The sequence below is a fragment of the Bombina bombina genome, chromosome 6 (assembly GCF_027579735.1).
Source record: "Bombina bombina isolate aBomBom1 chromosome 6, aBomBom1.pri, whole genome shotgun sequence".
In the NCBI taxonomy this organism is placed as follows: domain Eukaryota; kingdom Metazoa; phylum Chordata; class Amphibia; order Anura; family Bombinatoridae; genus Bombina; species Bombina bombina.
In genome coordinates, this window is record NC_069504.1 from 1039384303 (window position 1) to 1039405639 (window position 21337).

Consider the following 21337-nt stretch of genomic DNA (forward strand, 5'->3'; position numbering starts at 1 on the left):
ATGTATTATCAAAAAAATATATATGGCCCTGGGATTCCACCTTAAGTTTAGCTGGGTAAACAACTGTAGCTGAGAATCCCTCCTTAATCAGTCTGCCACAGATTGGAGAGAGCTCCCTTCTCCTCAGGGAGGTTTCATAGGCAAAATCCTGAAAGAGTAGAATTCTATTTCCTTCCAAGAGGATAGGTGCATTTTTGCGGGATAGCTGTAAGAGCTTAGACTTATCCTGATAATTTAAGTACCTCGCTATTATGGGCCTCGATCTTATTCCATCTTTACCTGACAGGGGGGTCTCCCCAATCTGTGAGCCCTTTCTACAGCTAGGGGTAATAATTCCTGCGGGATACCAAGAAGTTTGGGAAGAGTCTCAGCCATAAGTTTTATCAATTCTGTATGTTGAACCGTCTCAGGAACCCCAATTATTCTAACATTGTTTCTCCTGGAGCGGTTCTCTAAATCTTCAATTTTATTTTGTAATTCTGTTAATGAAAGTTAGTTAGCCTTCAAATTCGTGTCATGTGTTACTGTCAGATCTTCTAGATCGGACACTCTCTGTTCGACTTCCTGAATCCGTGCCGAAAATTGTTTAATTTCTGCTGATAATATATGTATATCTTGCTTTATTTCTAATCTAAGAAATTCAAATTTTGGATTCAGGGCTTCCATAATTCTTCCAGTATAACCTTTAGTCCAGAATTTAATATTCTATTAATTATATCTGAGCAGAAAAAATAGTTCCAGTTTTCAATTCTCAAATTATGTCTGGCTCCAAAAGATTATGCGTACCCTACTGTGCAATAGAGCTAGTTCTTCTGCTAAGTTTATCTTGTCCTTTTATCCCTGATCGGAGTTCCTTGTCTTTTTCCCCCCTATGTATTTTAGACCCATGTTAATTGAACTGAGGAACAGAAGAAAAAAATAACTGGATTTCAGTATCTAGCCTTATGCCAAATAATTAGTAACTCTGCATATTACTGCTCTGTAGATAGGTTCAAACTTATATAGTAGCCGTATCCCTCTTTTGTATCTTAATAAGTTTTTGTTTGTAAATGTTTCTACTAGTGCCGCTCTCAAGTAGTGGCAAGACTAGAATCTCTTAATAATAGCAGATCTTATATTTTTTAATTATAATATAGTAGATGACAGAGTTAAATATTTTGAGGCTTGTTTGAGTATCTTGTATAACGTATTTGACTATAGGCCTCCAAATATTTTTATTATATTACTACCTAGAGATAAACTAGCATGCGATAAACTTTAACATACAGGGTTAATTATCGCTAGTATAGACTATTTACTAGCCACTCTAACCGTGAATTAATAACACAATATGCATATTAGAACATACAAATTTTAAGCCAGTACTATTAGTATAATGCAAACTCTTAACACAATATTTATGCAAAAATCTTAAGCAAGGTTAGTCAGCCTTAAATGTTAGCTAGGATACTTTTTCCAGAGTAGTTAATACATTAATGATCAACAGTTGGCATAGTGGGTTCTTTTTACTTAAGATGGATTAGATTTTTTGCATATACTTCCCTTAACTTTAAGTACTTAGCATGGCCAAGTATACAACTTGACTTTGGGTATTGCTGGAATAGTTTTATGTCCCCAGTTACTGAGAATTATTCCTTTGCAAAAAGGGAATCCTGTGCACTATGTAAGAGTAATCATGCACTCCACTTATCAATAAGCACTAATTTTGAAGCAGTCTCTAGCGTGTTTGTTTAAGCCAAAGTCAGAAAGGGGTTAATAAGCAATGGTGTTAGCTTAAAGGAGTTAGTGTAGCAATGCCAGAAAACAGTACCTTTTTGCACACATTAAATTCCTTGCAGTATACTTGCAGTTTCTCAAGGTCTGAATGAGAGTAGCTACCCGGAGCCGTGTCTTGCAACGGTGACCTATGCTCTCCTGGCCTGGGCGACAATTCCTTTAGGGAGAATGAAGCATGTAAAGTGTGTCCCGACACTCCTTAAGGGAGGACAGCAGCACGTCTCAGAAGCCGACACCACCTCAAGGGAGCAGCCCTCCTCCAGACCGCAAACTTCACTCTGGCGCGGGAAGCTGCCGACTCTCTGTCAGCCCAGGGCGTGTACCAATCTGCCTCCACCTTCCGTGTATTCACCCACTCACAAGTAAGGGTCTCTATGCCACTCAGGACCCAGCTGGAGATCGGGTATTCCGTTACCCAAAAGCGGCAAGAGAGTGGTCACCTCAATCCGGTAAGCAGAGTAAATTTCTGAGAGTTATCTGGTCCTCTCTCCTTAACCTCTTACCCCCCCGGTCGTGATCCAGATGGAAAGAGGGGGGGGGGGAATGAAGCTCCGTTGAATCCTTCTGTGGTATTTTCAGGCTGTCTGTCTACCCCCCTCACGCAGCACCGGTGGGAGGGGGGGACTGCCTCTTAAGGTCTTAACCTGTGTGTGGCCTCTCCTTGGGATGATCTTCTCAGGGGCCAACACACCGTTGATATCCTATAGCGCTAAGATGTAACAGTGCTGTGTAGGTTCCTCCAGCAGTGTCCCAGCTGGTTGCAATGATCCTCCGCAGCTGCAGGGCACCTGGCGCGCAGACTACCGCCAAGGTGAATTGCATGGAGGAGATGGACAGAGCTTGTGCAGCACAGTCTCATGCACAGGCTCCTCCCCCGGAAACCTCTTGAGTCGTGTAAATACATTTTTATTGAGCATGCTCACTGATGGAATAGCACTGCTTTGTGTAAATACATTTTTATTGAGCATGCTCACTGATGGAATAACACTGCTTTGTGTAAATACATTTTTATTGAGCATGCTCACTGATGGAATAGCACTGCTTTGTGTAAATACATTTTTATTGAGCATGCTCACTGATGGAATAGCACTGCTTTGTGTAAATACATTTTTATTGAGCATGCTCACTGATGGAATAACACTGCTTTGTGTAAATACATTTTTATTGAGAATACTCACTGATGGAATAACACTGCTTAGCAAATATTGGCCATACTTGAAATGACTAAAAATCTTAAAGGTGTGTTTTCAAGATTTATTTAAAAAAAAGCATACAATTGTGGACACCATCCCTATTATTTTTACTACCTAATAGCTGTTATAAATTATTAAACAACTTTAGATTTTGTTAATATTTTCTCTGTTTCCTGTAAAGTTTGAAATTATTCTGTGCTAAGACGGTCAAACAAAATATAATGTCATGGTCACCTGATCACATATACAGTATATGAAAACTTCTTTCTGAAGTGTTTATGATTTAGAGACTTGAGATAAAAAATAAAGCAAGACATTTTCTTATATAGGGGCAGTAAACACCTTGACATTTTTATATAAAATGTTTAATCACAATAAAATACATGATTTACAATACACATTTATTCTTTATTTTGTCTCCTTTCCTGTGATTTAACTCTGAAAATGACCAATGTCCCACGTTTGAGGGCTGGAAGTGCACATGACAGACATTACAAGCCTAACCCTGCAACATATGTGTCCCTAATAGGCCTCCACAGATATTATCAGATAAACTGCGGACCAATGAATTGTTTACTAAAAATGACAGTGCCTAGCCTTGTCTAATCCCGTCACAAGTCTGGATTGGCTTCTCCAAAAAGGTCAAATTGTAGGTAGAGTTTGGCTATTGTAAAACAATTACAGCAATCAAGGTGTTAATTTATTGTTCCCCCACACTTACTTGTGCTAATTTATTGCCACTACTATAGGGTATTTACTGTCCTTTTAGCTACAGCAAACTTCACAAGGAAGAGCAGACACAATTACATAGAAATAGGTAATTGTTTTCCCATTTCCTGTCATTATCTCACTATTTATAATTTTCACCTTGTGTGCCCAGATAAGCAGATGGAATGTACGGTACAACATGTAAGTCACTATTATTCAGATTGTTACATGTTTTTAAAGGTCTTTATATCTCATGAGGATACAGACTTATTGATAAGATTTACAAGATCTGAATTGTTTATTTCCAAAAGAAACCTTCCAAGTACCCTATGGTGTTTTAAATACCTTATTAAGAGGAAAATTAGATTTAAATCTCATAATTTTAAAATGTAATTATAATTAACACTAAAAGGGGCTATGTCTTACAATAGCATTTTGCTTATAAGGGTCTATTTGATAACCTGGCTACTAGTTGTCAGAGAACACTGTTTTACCTGTCATCAGACATGACATTAAAAGATATGTCTAACTCAAACCCTTACTACATGCCACAATTGTGTGTAGTAAACACATACAATAGTATCTGGACTCTTTAAAGCAGTTCCCTGGTTGCCTCTCTTCAGATCAGCCAATCACGTTTCAGATTCAACTATTTCCGTGATCTCCCTCATCAGACGACTAAAAGTTGGACGTGATTCTGGTTTCTGTGAAAGTTGGAAAAAAACATCTATTTTTACATCAAAATACTCAGTTGGTTAAATATAAATATATTATATTTATGTGTTGGTGCCAAACATTTTTTTCTTTTAGCTTCATAATTTAGTGAAATTCAAGATTTTCTTCAGAGGATACAAATCACTCTTAGAGGCCTATTTATCAAGCCGTCAACTGCAAATATGCTGGAATTCCGCAGCGTAATTGTGGCGAGCATGATTCGCCTCATTTATCAAAGCCTACAGACCGGCAAAAGTTAAAATTTGTGATGTAACATACGATCTGACGGTCTCAGTCCGGCACAGATCGATGCTTATGTCATTACAGATGTCCCGAATACAAATTCAAGTTATCAAACTTCTAACAGGTACGCTCGCCACTATTCTGGCCCAGCATACCTGCTTTTCAATCCGCCACCCTGGAGGCCGCGAATGCCATAGGCATCAATGGGAGTCTGAAAGCAGCGAAAGCTTATGTTCGATGCTGCCAGATATCCCAATGATTTATATGCTAGAATAAAAGTTACGTTTACACCTAACACCCTAACATAACCCCCGAGTCTAAACACCCCTTATCTGCCGCCTGACATCGCTGCAACCTACATAAAATTATTAACCCCTATTCTGCCGCTCCCGGACCCCACCGCAACTAAATAAATGTATTAACCCCTATCCTGCCACTCCCGGACCCCGCCGCAACCTACATAATGTTATTAACCCCTATCCCGCCGCTCCCGGACCCCGCCACCACCTACATAATGTTATTAACCCCTATCCCGCCGCTCCCGGACCCCACCACAACTAAATAAATGCATTAACCCCTAAACCCCTGGCCTCCCACATCACTACCACTTACTAAACCTATTAATCCCTAAACCGCCAGCCCCCCACATCGCCATAAACTAAATTAAGCTATTAACCCCTAAACCTAACAAGCCACTAAATCTACATTAAATATTAACTCATCTCTATCTTATAATAAATTTAAACTTACCTTTAGAATTACATTAAACTATATTAAACTATTAATTAACCTATCCTATTATACTAAAATTACATTAAACTATTAATTAACCTATCCTATTATACTAAAATTACATTAAACTATATTAAACTATTAATTAACCTACCCTAACTATTATAATACAATTACATTAAACTAACAATTAAAAATAAAATAAAAAACACTAAGTTACAAAAAATAAAAAACACTTACAAAAAATAAAAAATAAATTATCAAATATTTAAACTAATTACACCTAATCTAATAGCCCTATCAAAATAAAAAAGCCCCCCCAAATAAAAAAAACCTAGCCTAAACTAAACTGCCAATAGCCCTTAAAAGGGCCTTTTGCTGGGCATTGCCCCAAAGAAATCAGCTCTTTTACCTGTAAATAAAAATACAAACAACCTCCCAACAGTAAAACCCACCACCCACACAACCAAACCCCCCAAATAAAAACCTAACCAATCTAAAAAACCTAAGCTACCCATTGCCCTGAAAAGGGCATTTGTATGGGCATTGCCCTTACAGTTTTTGAAGACTGGACATCCATCCTCAATGAAGCGGCAGAAGTCTTCATCTAAGCGGGCTGAAGTCTTCATCCAAGCCGGCAGAAGTCTTCATCCAGAAGGCATCTTCTATCTTCATCCATCCGGCGCGGAGCGGCTCCATCTTCAAGACATCCGGCGCGGAGCATCCTCTTCTTACGATGTCTTCTGAAGAATGAAGTTTCCCTTTAAATGACATCATCCAAGATGGCGTCCCTTACATTCCGATTTGAATTAAGGTGGAAAAAATCCTATTGGCTGTTTCAATCAGCCAATAGGATTGAGCTTTCATCCTATTGGCTGATCAAATCAGCCAATAGAATGTGAGCTCAATCCAATTGGCTGATCCAATCATGATTACAACAGCCAATAGGATTTTTTCCACCTTAATTCTGATTGGCTGATAGAATTCTATCAGCCAATCGTAATGTAAGGGACGCCATCTTGGATGATGTCATTTAAAGGGAAACTTCATTCTTCAGAAGACGTTGTAAAAAGAGGATGCTCCGCACCGGGTGTCTTGAAGATGGAACCGCTCCGCGCCGGATGGATGAAGATAAAAGATGCCGTCTGGATGAAGACTTCTGCCGGCTTGGATGAAGACTTCGGCTCGCTTGGATGAAGACTTTTGCAGCTTCATTGAGGATGGATGTCTGGTCTTCAAAAACTGTAAGTGGATCTTCGGGGGTTAGTGTTATTTTTTTTTAAGGGTTTATTGGGTGGGTTTTATTTTTAGGTTAGGGGCTTTGGGCGGAAAATGAGGCTAAATGCCCTTTTAAGGGCAATGTGGAGCTTAGGTTTATTTAGATAGGTTTTTATTTGGGGGGTTTGGTTGTGTGGGTGGTGGGTTTTACTGTTGGGGGGTTGTTTGTTTTTTTATTTACAGATAAAAGAACTGATTTCTTTGGGGCTATGCCCCGCAAAAGGCCCTTTTAAGGGCCATTGGTAGTTTATTGTAGGCTAGGGTTTTTTTATTTTGGGGGGGCTTTTTTATTTTGATAGGGCTTTTAGATTAGGTGTAATTAGTTGAAATATTTGATAATTTATTTTTTATTTTTTGTAACTTAGTGTTTTTTATTTTATGTAACTTAGTGTTGTTTATTTTGTGTAACTTAGTTGTTATTTAATTGTAATTTAGTAATTTTTAATAGTAGATTTAAATAATTTGAGTAGGGTTAGGTGTTTAAATATGTAATATAGTTCATTTAATTGTTAGTTTAATGTAATTTTAGTATAATAGGGTAGGTTAATGAATAGTTTAATATAGTTTAATATAGTTTAATGTAATTTTAGTATAATAGTTAGAGTAGGTTAATTAGTAGTTTAATATAGTTTAATGTAATTTTAGTATAATAGTTAGGGTAGGTTAATTAGTAGTTTAATATAGTTTATTTTAATTCTAAAGGTAAGTTTAAATTAATTATAAGATAGGGATGAGTTAATATTTAATGTAAAGTTAGCGGCTTGTTAGGTTTAGGGGTTAATAGCTTAATTTAGTTTATGGCGATGTGGGGGGCTTGCGGTTTAGAGGTTAATAGGTTTAGTTAGTAGTAGTGATGTGGGAGGCCAGGGGTTTTGGGGTTAATACATTTATTTAGTTGCGTCCTGCTCCGGGAGCAGCAGGATAGGGGTTAATACCTTTATTAAAGTTGCGGTGGGCTCCGGGAGCGGAGGGATAGGGGTTAATAACTTCATTAGAGTTGCGGTGGGCTCCGGGAGCGGCGGGATAGGGGTTAAACATTTTAGTATAGTGGTGGTGTTTAGTGACAGGGTATAAATAAAGTTGGGAAAAAGCCGAATAGCAGCGAGATCGATGACTGTTAGTTTACAACAGTCTGCTGCTCATCGCCCCGTACTTGGTGCGCAGCTTTTTGACAGCTTTTTTTATAAATATGGAGAGTGTATTCAGGTCCGCGGCCACAATGTTAGGCGATGTTAGGCGAGCGTACTAGTTCCGGCGAATGCAGCATAGTTGACGGCTTGATAAATAGGCCTCTTACTCTTATTTTCAACTAATTACAAAATATGTACTCATTTAAATGTATTATTCATACAATGCAAAAATAGAGCATAAGTATGTCCATGTTGTGTGCAAATCATACTAAAACAGAATTAGAACAATTTAAAGGGACAGAAAATATACAACAATTATTGCTGTGCATGCATGCGGATATAAAGTTTAGCATTTCAGTGTGTGCTTTTTTAAAGGAATGAAACCCAATATTTGTCTTTCATTATTCATATAGAGCATATAATTTAAAAAAAATAAAAATGTTTTCCAATTATCTTATCAAATGTTCTTTGTTCTCATGTTCTTCTTTGTTGAAGAGCATACCTATGTAGGTAGCGTTCATGTTTCTGGATAACTATATGACAGCAGTTTTGCAAGAATGCTTTTATGCAGTATTTGCAAAATATATAACATTGTAAAAAGCATTCTTGCAAAACTGCTACCATATATTGCTCTAGATGTGGACACCAGTCTACCTACTTGCCTTTCAACAAAAGATATCAAGTAAATAATGTAAACTTGATAATAGAAGTAAATTGGATTTGTTTGATTTATCTTAATTTTGAAAGAAAAATGTCCATTTAATACTTTGCTGGCTGTCCCTCGGCACAGGTTTTTGTTTACATTGTGTGTCTGGGTCTGGTAAAGCCAGTTAGCGGACATATTGACAATTTGTGTTAGCAGGTGGTAAAGCCAATCAGAGGCCATACTGACAATTTGTGTTAGCAGGTGGTAAAGCCAATCAGAAGCCATACTGACAATTTGTGTTAGCAGGTGGTAAAGCCAATCAGAAGCCATACTGACAATTTGTGTTAGCAGGTGGTAAAGCTAATCAGAGGCCATACTGACAATTTGTGTCAGCAGGTGATAAAGCCAATTAGAAGCCATACTGACAATTTGTGTCAGCAGGTGGTAAAGCCAATCAGAGGCCATACTGACAATTTGTGTCAGCAGGTGGTAAAGCCAATCAGAGGCCATACTGACAATTTGTGTTAGCAGGTGGTAAAGCTAATCAGAGGCCATACTGACAATTTGTGTTAGCAGGTGGTAAAGCCAATCAGAAGCCAAACTGACAATTTGTGTTAGCAGGTGGTAAAGCCAATCAGAAGCCATACCGACAATTTGTGTCAGCAGGTGGTAAAGCCAATCAGAGGACATACTGACAATTTGTGTCAGCAGGTGGTAAAGCCAATCAGAGGCCATATTGACAATTTGTGTCAGCAGGTGGTAAAGCCAATCAGAGGCCATACTGACAATTTGTGTTAGCAGGTGGTAAAGCCAATCAGAGGCCATACTGACAATTTGTGTTAGCAGGTGGTAAAGCCAATCAGAAGCCATACTGACAATTTGTGTTAGCAGGTGGTAAAGCCAATCAGAGGCCATATTGACAATTTGTGTCAGCAGGTGGTAAAGCCAATCAGAGGCCATACTGACAATTTGTGTTAGCAGGTGGTAAAGCCAATCAGAGGCCATACTGACAATTTGTGTTAGCAGGTGGTAAAGCCAATCAGAAGCCATACTGACAATTTGTGTTAGCAGGTGGTAAATCCAATCAGAAGCCATACTGACAATTTGTGTTAGCAGGTGGTAAAGCTAATCAGAGGCCATACTGACAATTTGTGTTAGCAGGTGGTAAAGCCAATCAGAAGCCAAACTGACAATTTGTGTTAGCAGGTGGTAAAGCCAATCAGAAGCCATACCGACAATTTGTGTCAGCAGGTGGTAAAGCCAATCAGAGGACATACTGACAATTTGTGTCAGCAGGTGGTAAAGCCAATCAGAGGCCATACTGACAATTTGTGTCAGCAGGTGGTAAAGCCAATCAGAGGCCATATTGACAATTTGTGTTAGCAGGTGGTAAAGCCAATCAGAGGCCATACTGACAATTTGTGTTAGCAGGTGGTAAAGCCAATCAGAGGCCATACTGACAATTTGTGTTAGCAGGTGGTAAAGCCAATCAGAGGCCATACTGACAATTTGTGTTAGCAGGTGGTAAAGCCAATCAGAAGCCATACTGACAATTTGTGTTAGCAGGTGGTAAATCCAATCAGAAGCCATACTGACAATTTGTGTTAGCAGGTGGTAAAGCTAATCAGAGGCCATACTGACAATTTGTGTTAGCAGGTGGTAAAGCCAATCAGAAGCCAAACTGACAATTTGTGTTAGCAGGTGGTAAAGCCAATCAGAAGCCATACCGACAATTTGTGTCAGCAGGTGGTAAAGCCAATCAGAGGACATACTGACAATTTGTGTCAGCAGGTGGTAAAGCCAATCAGAGGCCATACTGACAATTTGTGTCAGCAGGTGGTAAAGCCAATCAGAGGCCATACTGACAATTTGTGTTAGCAGGTGGTAAAGCCAATCAGAGGCCATACTGACAATTTGTGTTAGCAGGTGGTAAAGCCAATCAGAAGCCATACTGACAATTTGTGTTAGCAGGTGGTAAATCCAATCAGAAGCCATACTGACAATTTGTGTTAGCAGGTGGTAAAGCCAATCAGAAGCCATACTGACAATTTGTGTTAGAAGGTGGTAAAGCCAATCAGAGGCCATACTGACAATTTGTGTTAGCAGGTGGTAAAGCTAATCAGAGGCCATACTGACAATTTGTGTTAGCAGGTGGTAAAGTCAATCAGAAGCCATACTGACAATTTGTGTCAGCAGGTGGTAAAGCCAATCAGAGGCCATACTGACAATTTGTGTTAGCAGGTGATAAAGCCAATTAGAAGCCATACTGACAATTTGTGTCAGCAGGTGGTAAAGCCAATCAGAGGCCATACTGACAATTTGTGTCAGCAGGTGGTAAAGCCAATCAGAGGCCATACTGACAATTTGTGTCAGCAGGTGGTAAAGCCAATCAGAGGCCATACTGACAATTTGTGTTAGCAGGTGGTAAAGCTAATCAGAGGCCATACTGACAATTTGTGTTAGCAGGTGGTAAAGCCAATCAGAAGCCAAACTGACAATTTGTGTTAGCAGGTGGTAAAGCCAATCAGAAGCCATACCGACAATTTGTGTCAGCAGGTGGTAAAGCCAATCAGAGGACATACTGACAATTTGTGTCAGCAGGTGGTAAAGCCAATCAGAGGCCATACTGACAATTTGTGTCAGCAGGTGGTAAAGCCAATCAGAGGCCATATTGACAATTTGTGTCAGCAGGTGGTAAAGCCAATCAGAGGCCATACTGACAATTTGTGTTAGCAGGTGGTAAAGCCAATCAGAGGCCATACTGACAATTTGTGTTAGCAGGTGGTAAAGCCAATCAGAAGCCATACTGACAATTTGTGTTAGCAGGTGGTAAATCCAATCAGAAGCCATACTGACAATTTGTGTTAGCAGGTGGTAAAGCCAATCAGAAGCCATACTGACAATTTGTGTTAGAAGGTGGTAAAGCCAATCAGAGGCCATACTGACAATTTGTGTTAGCAGGTGGTAAAGCCAATCAGAAGCCATACTGACAATTTGTGTTAGCAGGTGGTAAAGCCAATCAGAGGCCATATTGACAATTTGTGTCAGCAGGTGGTAAAGCCAATCAGAGGCCATACTGACAATTTGTGTTAGCAGGTGGTAAAGCCAATCAGAGGCCATACTGACAATTTGTGTTAGCAGGTGGTAAAGCCAATCAGAAGCCATACTGACAATTTGTGTTAGCAGGTGGTAAATCCAATCAGAAGCCATACTGACAATTTGTGTTAGCAGGTGGTAAAGCCAATCAGAAGCCATAATGACAATTTGTGTTAGAAGGTGGTAAAGCCAATCAGAGGCCATACTGACAATTTGTGTTAGCAGGTGGTAAAGCCAATCAGAGGCCATACTGACAATTTGTGTTAGCAGGTGGTAAAGTCAATCAGAAGCCATACTGACAATTTGTGTCAGCAGGTGGTAAAGCCAATCAGAGGCCATACTGACAATTTGTGTTAGCAGGTGATAAAGCCAATTAGAAGCCATACTGACAATTTGTGTCAGCAGGTGGTAAAGCCAATCAGAGGCCATACTGACAATTTGTGTCAGCAGGTGGTAAAGCCAATCAGAGGCCATACTGACAATTTGTGTCAGCAGGTGGTAAAGCCAATCAGAGGCCATACTGACAATTTGTGTTAGCAGGTGGTAAAGCTAATCAGAGGCCATACTGACAATTTGTGTTAGCAGGTGGTAAAGCCAATCAGAAACCAAACTGACAATTTGTGTTAGCAGGTGGTAAAGCCAATCAGAAGCCATACCGACAATTTGTGTCAGCAGGTGGTAAAGCCAATCAGAGGACATACTGACAATTTGTGTCAGCAGGTGGTAAAGCCAATCAGAGGCCATACTGACAATTTGTGTCAGCAGGTGGTAAAGCCAATCAGAGGCCATATTGACAATTTGTGTCAGCAGGTGGTAAAGCCAATCAGAGGCCATACTGACAATTTGTGTTAGCAGGTGGTAAAGCCAATCAGAGGCCATACTGACAATTTGTGTTAGCAGGTGGTAAAGCCAATCAGAAGCCATACTGACAATTTGTGTTAGCAGGTGGTAAATCCAATCAGAAGCCATACTGACAATTTGTGTTAGCAGGTGGTAAAGCCAATCAGAAGCCATACCGACAATTTGTGTCAGCAGGTGGTAAAGCCAATCAGAGGACATACTGACAATTTGTGTCAGCAGGTGGTAAAGCCAATCAGAGGCCATACTGACAATTTGTGTCAGCAGGTGGTAAAGCCAATCAGAGGCCATATTGACAATTTGTGTCAGCAGGTGGTAAAGCCAATCAGAGGCCATACTGACAATTTGTGTTAGCAGGTGGTAAAGCCAATCAGAGGCCATACTGACAATTTGTGTTAGCAGGTGGTAAAGCCAATCAGAAGCCATACTGACAATTTGTGTTAGCAGGTGGTAAATCCAATCAGAAGCCATACTGACAATTTGTGTTAGCAGGTGGTAAAGCCAATCAGAAGCCATACTGACAATTTGTGTTAGAAGGTGGTAAAGCCAATCAGAGGCCATACTGACAATTTGTGTTAGCAGGTGGTAAAGCCAATCAGAAGCCATACTGACAATTTGTGTTAGCAGGTGGTAAAGCCAATCAGAGGCCATATTGACAATTTGTGTCAGCAGGTGGTAAAGCCAATCAGAGGCCATACTGACAATTTGTGTTAGCAGGTGGTAAAGCCAATCAGAGGCCATACTGACAATTTGTGTTAGCAGGTGGTAAAGCCAATCAGAGGCCATACTGACAATTTGTGTTAGCAGGTGGTAAATCCAATCAGAAGCCATACTGACAATTTGTGTTAGCAGGTGGTAAAGCCAATCAGAAGCCATACTGACAATTTGTGTTAGAAGGTGGTAAAGCCAATCAGAGGCCATACTGACAATTTGTGTTAGCAGGTGGTAAAGCCAATCAGAGGCCATACTGACAATTTGTGTTAGCAGGTGGTAAAGTCAATCAGAAGCCATACTGACAATTTGTGTCAGCAGGTGGTAAAGCCAATCAGAGGCCATACTGACAATTTGTGTTAGCAGGTGATAAAGCCAATTAGAAGCCATACTGACAATTTGTGTCAGCAGGTGGTAAAGCCAATCAGAGGCCATACTGACAATTTGTGTCAGCAGGTGGTAAAGCCAATCAGAGGCCATACTGACAATTTGTGTCAGCAGGTGGTAAAGCCAATCAGAGGCCATACTGACAATTTGTGTTAGCAGGTGGTAAAGCTAATCAGAGGCCATACTGACAATTTGTGTTAGCAGGTGGTAAAGCCAATCAGAAACCAAACTGACAATTTGTGTTAGCAGGTGGTAAAGCCAATCAGAAGCCATACCGACAATTTGTGTCAGCAGGTGCTAAAGCCAATCAGAGGACATACTGACAATTTGTGTCAGCAGGTGGTAAAGCCAATCAGAGGCCATACTGACAATTTGTGTCAGCAGGTGGTAAAGCCAATCAGAGGCCATATTGACAATTTGTGTCAGCAGGTGGTAAAGCCAATCAGAGGCCATACTGACAATTTGTGTTAGCAGGTGGTAAAGCCAATCAGAGGCCATACTGACAATTTGTGTTAGCAGGTGGTAAAGCCAATCAGAAGCCATACTGACAATTTGTGTTAGCAGGTGGTAAATCCAATCAGAAGCCATACTGACAATTTGTGTTAGCAGGTGGTAAAGCCAATCAGAAGCCATACTGACAATTTGTGTTAGAAGGTGGTAAAGCCAATCAGAGGCCATACTGACAATTTGTGTTAGCAGGTGGTAAAGCCAATCAGAAGCCATACTGAGAATTTGTGTCAGCAGGTGGTAAAGCCAATCAGAAGCCATACTGACAATTTGTGTTAGCAGGTGGTAAAGCCAATCAGAGGCCATACTGACAATTTGTGTTAGCAGGTGGTAAAGCCAATCAGAAGCCATACTGACAATTTGTGTTAGCAGGTGGTAAAGCCAATCAGAAGCCATACTGACAATTTGTGTCAGCAGGTGGTAAAGCCAATCAGAGGCCATACTGACAATTTGTGTTAGCAGGTGGTAAAGCCAATCAGAAGCCATACTGACAATTTGTGTCAGCAGGTGGTAAAGCCAATCAGAGGCCATACTGACAATTTGTGTTAGCAGGTGGTAAAGCCAATCAGAGGCCATATTGACAATTTGTGTCAGCAGGTGGTAAAGCCAATCAGAGGCCATACTGACAATTTGTGTTAGCAGGTGGTAAAGCCAATCAGAGGCCATATTGACAATTTGTGTCAGCAGGTGGTAAAGCCAATCAGAGGCCATACTGACAATTTGTGTTAGCAGGTGGTAAAGCCAATCAGAGGCCATACTGACAATTTGTGTTAGCAGGTGGTAAAGCCAATCAGAAGCCATACTGACAATTTGTGTTAGCAGGTGGTAAATCCAATCAGAAGCCATACTGACAATTTGTGTTAGCAGGTGGTAAAGCCAATCAGAAGCCATACTGACAATTTGTGTTAGAAGGTGGTAAAGCCAATCAGAGGCCATACTGACAATTTGTGTTAGCAGGTGGTAAAGCCAATCAGAAGCCATACTGACAATTTGTGTTAGCAGGTGGTAAAGCCAATCAGAGGCCATATTGACAATTTGTGTCAGCAGGTGGTAAAGCCAATCAGAGGCCATACTGACAATTTGTGTTAGCAGGTGGTAAAGCCAATCAGAGGCCATACTGACAATTTGTGTTAGCAGGTGGTAAAGCCAGTCAGAAGCCATACTGACAATTTGTGTTAGCAGGTGGTAAATCCAATCAGAAGCCATACTGACAATTTGTGTTAGCAGGTGGTAAAGCCAATCAGAAGCCATACTGACAATTTGTGTTAGAAGGTGGTAAAGCCAATCAGAGGCCATACTGACAATTTGTGTTAGCAGGTGGTAAAGCCAATCAGAGGCCATACTGACAATTTGTGTTAGCAGGTGGTAAAGCCAATCAGAAGCCATACTGACAATTTGTGTCAGCAGGTGGTAAAGCCAATCAGAGGCCATACTGACAATTTGTGTTAGCAGGTGATAAAGCCAATTAGAAGCCATACTGACAATTTGTGTCAGCAGGTGGTAAAGCCAATCAGAGGCCATACTGACAATTTGTGTCAGCAGGTGGTAAAGCCAATCAGAGGCCATACTGACAATTTGTGTCAGCAGGTGGTAAAGCCAATCAGAGGCCATACTGACAATTTGTGTTAGCAGGTGGTAAAGCTAATCAGAGGCCATACTGACAATTTGTGTTAGCAGGTGGTAAAGCCAATCAGAAACCAAACTGACAATTTGTGTTAGCAGGTGGTAAAGCCAATCAGAAGCCATACCGACAATTTGTGTCAGCAGGTGGTAAAGCCAATCAGAGGACATACTGACAATTTGTGTCAGCAGGTGGTAAAGCCAATCAGAGGCCATACTGACAATTTGTGTCAGCAGGTGGTAAAGCCAATCAGAGGCCATATTGACAATTTGTGTCAGCAGGTGGTGTGGCAAACCTAGCCACTTCTGGACTATAACGTAAGAAAGGTTGTCTATAGGCTGTATATTGTGCTATGTAGATGTGACAGACCCTTCTGTCAGCACTGAAAGAGTTAACTGTGTTCAGCTTTAGCCTCAGCTATTGTGCACTGTCATTAATGTTATTGATACACAGTCCATTGTTTAATCAACCTCAGAGAGCAGACCCTAGATGATAAGGAAAGCCAAGTGTGTGTCTGTGTTTAAATTGTTATCAGCTTGAGCAAGGTATTCTATTGTATCATGTAAAAGGGCGTGTTCCCTCCATCTAATGTACAACATTCTTTCAACCCCCCTTTTGGGGGGGGTCAGACCTGCATAAATACTGGGCATATGAGCCTTAATAAAAGACATTCTGTTTTAAACCTGAAAACTGGCTGGGTTGTGAATTGCTGATTCCCTATGCAGGACATTGTTCCCTGGTGTTAACCCTTGGTATCCGGTTGGTACCGTTACAATTGGTGGCAAGCGACGGAATGAACCTTATCGCCCAGAAGAGCAACTACACAAGCCAGTAACCTCAGGAAGAGGGGGATTACTACAATACTGACTAAGATGGAAGGAGTACCAGGGACCGAAGTGAATGGAGATGGATTATTCTAAGCTAAAGAGACAAACGTAAAAGGAACTGCTAGAAGCCAGGGGAAAGATAGGCAGCAGCAAACCCAAGGCTATATTAATTGCTGAGCTGATGGAGGGAGACAGAGCTCGCAGCGCTACGCCTCAAGCAGCCATGGAGGAGACCCTATACCAGAGGGAAATGAGGACCAGGCTGGAATTTTTACCCCAACCTGTACCACGGGATATGCTATCCGTGGTAATGGCAGATGTGCAGGAGTACGTGATGGCACACAGTCCGCGGAATGCATCCTCCCGAGCAGAATCCATTTTGGACGCACTCAGCAACCCAGTAAGACCCAAAATCCCATACCATGCATTTAAAATGTTTTGTGAGGAGAAGGATGAGATTGATGGGTATTTACAGGATTTTGAGAGACTGTGCGAGTTACATGATTTGGAGCAGTCCGTATGGGTGCCGGTGCTAGCAGGCAAGCTAGCCGGTAGGGCAGCGGAAGCGTATCGCGCTGTACCCAGGGAGGACAGCAAGGATTACGCTAAAGTGAAGAGAGCGATCTTGGAAAGATATGCCATTACCTCAGAGGCATACCGGCGCAAGTTTAGAGGCCTGCGCAAGCCAGAAAGAGATTCCCATGCAGAGTGGGCCCACAAGCTGGATCAAGCATCTCAGGGGTGGATACAGGCCAGCCAAGCTACCACCATGGAAGAATTGCGACAACTGATGCTGTTGGAGCAATTCTTTAACGGCTTGTCCCCAGAAGCCCAAGAATGGGTGAGAGATCGAAAACCCCTCACCTTAACCGAAGCAGCCAGATTAGCAGACCAGCATTTTGATGCCAGGAGGCACCATGGACTACAGCCTAACAACGGACGGGCTAATATACAATGCCACACCTGCAAGCAGTGGGGACATATGGCACGTGAGTGCACCCAAAATCGGAGCAGACAAGCTTGGAACCAGGTCAGACAGAACCTGGCCCCAAGGGCGGCTGCTCACCATTACCAAACGGAGCCAGCCGCTCATGAGGTGTTGAGCACCCAAGCCGAGGAACCCCTGGGAATTCTGCATGAGGTGATGTCGGTCCAGGGACTTCGGGATTCGGGAGCTACTTTAACCCTGATAGCTCCCCATTTGGTGCCGGATACAGCACCCACTGGCGGATCCGTGGCAGTACGAGGGGGAGCAGTATACCGATTGCCCACTGCTAGAGTGGAGTACAGACCCCCAGTCACCCCAGCAGCTGCCAGTTACCAACCCCCGGCGCACCGCTATACCACACGGCCTCCGGCCACGAACTACCCTCAGAGAGCCCGGTTCAATTCGCGGGGCTACTCACAACCTATTCGGTGCTTTGGATGTAAGCAACTAGGGCACAAAAGACCAGAGTGTCCCCTAAACGCAGCGAATCAAGCACAGTCCTGGAGAAGACCCGCTGGCGGAATCCCACATAATCCTCAGCCTGTGGCCCGCTACGTAGAGGCGCCAGAATGCTGGGGCAGCCTACATGAAGCAGACCCCGTGCAAGCTGCCCACCGGAATAACCGGCAACGGGTTAAAGTGAATGGGAAGGAGGTCAGTTGTCTACGGGATACTGGTGCTACCATGACCTTGCTTCAAGAGAACTTGGTGCCTGAGAAACAGCACACTGGAGACACTGTGGCTGTGAGGGTAGCAGGGGGCACTGTGTTCCGCCTACCTGTTGCCAGGGTACATTTGGATTGGGGAGTGGGCGCTAGACTTGTGAATGTGGGGGTCAAGAAGGACTTACCTGCTGATGTTCTCCTTGGAAATGACTTGGCCCCCCTTGTTTCTGCCTATGCTCCCATGGATCCCGCTGATGTTAACCCTGTGACTACCCAAGCCCAGTCCCTCCGGGAAGAGACGCTTCCATGTTTGGGGTGGGGGCAGTACTGAGCCAAGTTGGAGCAGATGGCGGAGAACACCCCGTAGCTTACTTGAGCCGAAAGTTGTTGCCCCGGACATCCCCAAGCCGATCCGTTGGGATCAGACTGTGTATGCCGGCTTGGTTCTGGGGGAGCATTGTGGCAAACCTAGCCACTTCTGGACTATAACGTAAGAAAGGTTGTCTATAGGCTGTATATTGTGCTATGTAGATGTGACAGACCCTTCTGTCAGCACTGAAAGAGTTAACTGTGTTCAGCTTTAGCCTCAGCTATTGTGCACTGTCATTAATGTTATTGATACACAGTCCATTGTTTAATCAACCTCAGAGAGCAGACCCTAGATGATAAGGAAAGCCAAGTGTGTGTCTGTGTTTAAATTGTTATCAGCTTGAGCAAGGTATTCTATTGTATCATGTAAAAGGGCGTGTTCCCTCCATCTAATGTACAACATTCTTTCAACCCCCCTTTTGGGGGGGGTCAGACCTGCATAAATACTGGGCATATGAGCCTTAATAAAAGACATTCTGTTTTAAACCTGAAAACTGGCTGGGTTGTGAATTGCTGATTCCCTATGCAGGACATTGTTCCCTGGTGTTAACCCTTGGTATCCGGTTGGTACCGTTACAGGTGGTAAAGCCAATCAGAGGCCATACTGACAATTTGTGTTAGCAGGTGGTAAAGCCAATCAGAGGCCATACTGACAATTTGTGTTAGCAGGTGGTAAAGCCAATCAGAAGCCATACTGACAATTTGTGTTAGCAGGTGGTAAATCCAATCAGAAGCCATACTGACAATTTGTGTTAGCAGGTGGTAAAGCCAATCAGAAGCCATACTGACAATTTGTGTTAGAAGGTGGTAAAGCCAATCAGAGGCCATACTGACAATTTGTGTTAGCAGGTGGTAAAGCCAATCAGAAGCCATACTGACAATTTGTGTCAGCAGGTGGTAAAGCCAATCAGAAGCCATACTGACAATTTGTGTTAGCAGGTGGTAAAGCCAATCAGAGGCCATACTGACAATTTGTGTTAGCAGGTGGTAAAGCCAATCAGAAGCCATACTGACAATTTGTGTTAGCAGGTGGTAAAGCCAATCAGAAGCCATACTGACAATTTGTGTCAGCAGGTGGTAAAGCCAATCAGAGGCCATACTGACAATTTGTGTTAGCAGGTGGTAAAGCCAATCAGAAGCCATACTGACAATTTGTGTCAGCAGGTGGTAAAGCCAATCAGAGGCCATACTGACAATTTGTGTTAGCAGGTGGTAAAACCAATCAGAGGCCATATTGACAATTTGTGTCAGCAGGTGGTAAAGCCAATCAGAGGCCATACTGACAATTTGTGTTAGCAGGTGGTAAAGCCAATCAGAGGCCATACTGACAATTTGTGTTAGCAGGTGGTAAAGCCAATCAGAAGCCATACTGACAATTTGTGTTAGCAGGTGGTAAATCCAATCAGAAGCCATACTGACAATTTGTGTTAGCAGGTGGTAAAGCCAATCAGAAGCCATACTGACAATTTGTGTTAGCAGGTGGTAAAGCCAATCAGAAGCCATACTGACAATTTGTGTTAGCAGGTGGTAAAGCCAATCAGAAGCCATACTGACAATTTGTGTCAGCAGGTGGTAAAGCCAATCAGAGGCCATACTGACAATTTGTGTTAGCAGGTGGTAAAGCCAATCAGAAGCCATACTGACAATTTGTGTCAGCAGGTGGTAAAGCCAATCAGAGGCCATACTGACAATTTGTGTCAGCAGGTGGTAAAGCCAATCAGAGGCCATACTGACAATTTGTGTTAGCAGATAGCAGGTGGTAAAGCCAATCAGAGGCCATACTGACAATTTGTGTCAGCAGGTGGTAAAGCCAATCAGAGGCCATACTGACAATTTGTGTTAGCAGGTGGTAAAGCCAATCAGAAGCCATACTGACAATTTGTGTCAGCAGGTGGTAAAGCCAATCAGAAGCCATACTGACAATTTGTGTCAGCAGGTGGTAAAGCCAATCAGAAGCCATACTGACAATTTGTGTTAGCAGGTAGTAAAGCCAATCAGAAGCCATACTGACAATTTGTGTCAGCAGGTAGTAAAGCCAATCAGAAGCGATACTGACAATTTGTGTCAGCAGGTGGTAAAGCCAATCAGAAGCCATACTGACAATTTGTGTCAGCAGGTGGTAAAGCCAATCAGAAGCCATACTGACAATTTGTGTCAGCAGGTGGTAAAGCCAATCAGAGGCCATACTGACAATTTGTGTTAGCAGGTGGTAAAGCCAATCAGAGGCCATACTGACAATTTGTGTTAGCAGGTGGTAAAGTCAATCAGAAGCCATACTGACAATTTGTGTCAGCAGGTGGTAAAGCCAATCAGAAACCATACTGACAATTTGTGTCAGCAGGTGGTAAAGCCAATCAGAAGCCATACTGACAATTTGTGTCAGCAGGTGGTAAAGCCAATCAGAGGCCATACTGCCCCTTCCATTTAAATATGAAGAGCACGCTCCTGCACTCTGCTTTAGCTCATAAAACTGCAGTATGACTGGAGAATGCTGCTTATTTCATTGGCCTCTGATTGGTTGGACCTTCCACTGACAAAAAACATAAAAAATAGCCCACAGCATGGGTCAGCCAGCAAATTATGTAAACAAGTACCCCTGGGCACAAATCTTACATTTAGAAAGTGTTTTAGAAGTTCAGATTACAAACTATATACACTGCAAAACTGCTTTCTGCTTAATGGGGTCCATTTATTAATGTGCGGACCGATATAGCGGATCATGTCCGTCGCACATCGATAAATGCCGACAGCATACACTGTCGTCATTTATCAAAACCACCCCCTGCAGATTTGCAGCCAATCGGCCGCTAGCAGGAGGTGTCAATCAGCCCAATCGTATCCAATCGGGTGGATTGCTGTCCACCACCTCAGAGGTGGTGGACGAGTTA

The 21337-nt window shown here is 42.2% G+C and overlaps 1 protein-coding gene across 1 annotated transcript in view; it reads right to left on the reverse strand.

The window, feature by feature from the left end:
* Nucleotides 1–3318: 3318 nt before the first annotated feature.
* The window catches only part of ITK (IL2 inducible T cell kinase), a 205506-nt gene continuing 187487 nt past the window's right edge, over nucleotides 3319–21337 (reverse strand). Inside the window, exon 17 of the mRNA XM_053718791.1 lies at nucleotides 3319–4381. Within this exon, the coding sequence (XP_053574766.1) occupies nucleotides 4310–4381 (72 nt within the window). The 3' untranslated portion in view covers nucleotides 3319–4309. The remainder of the gene's footprint in view (nucleotides 4382–21337) is intronic.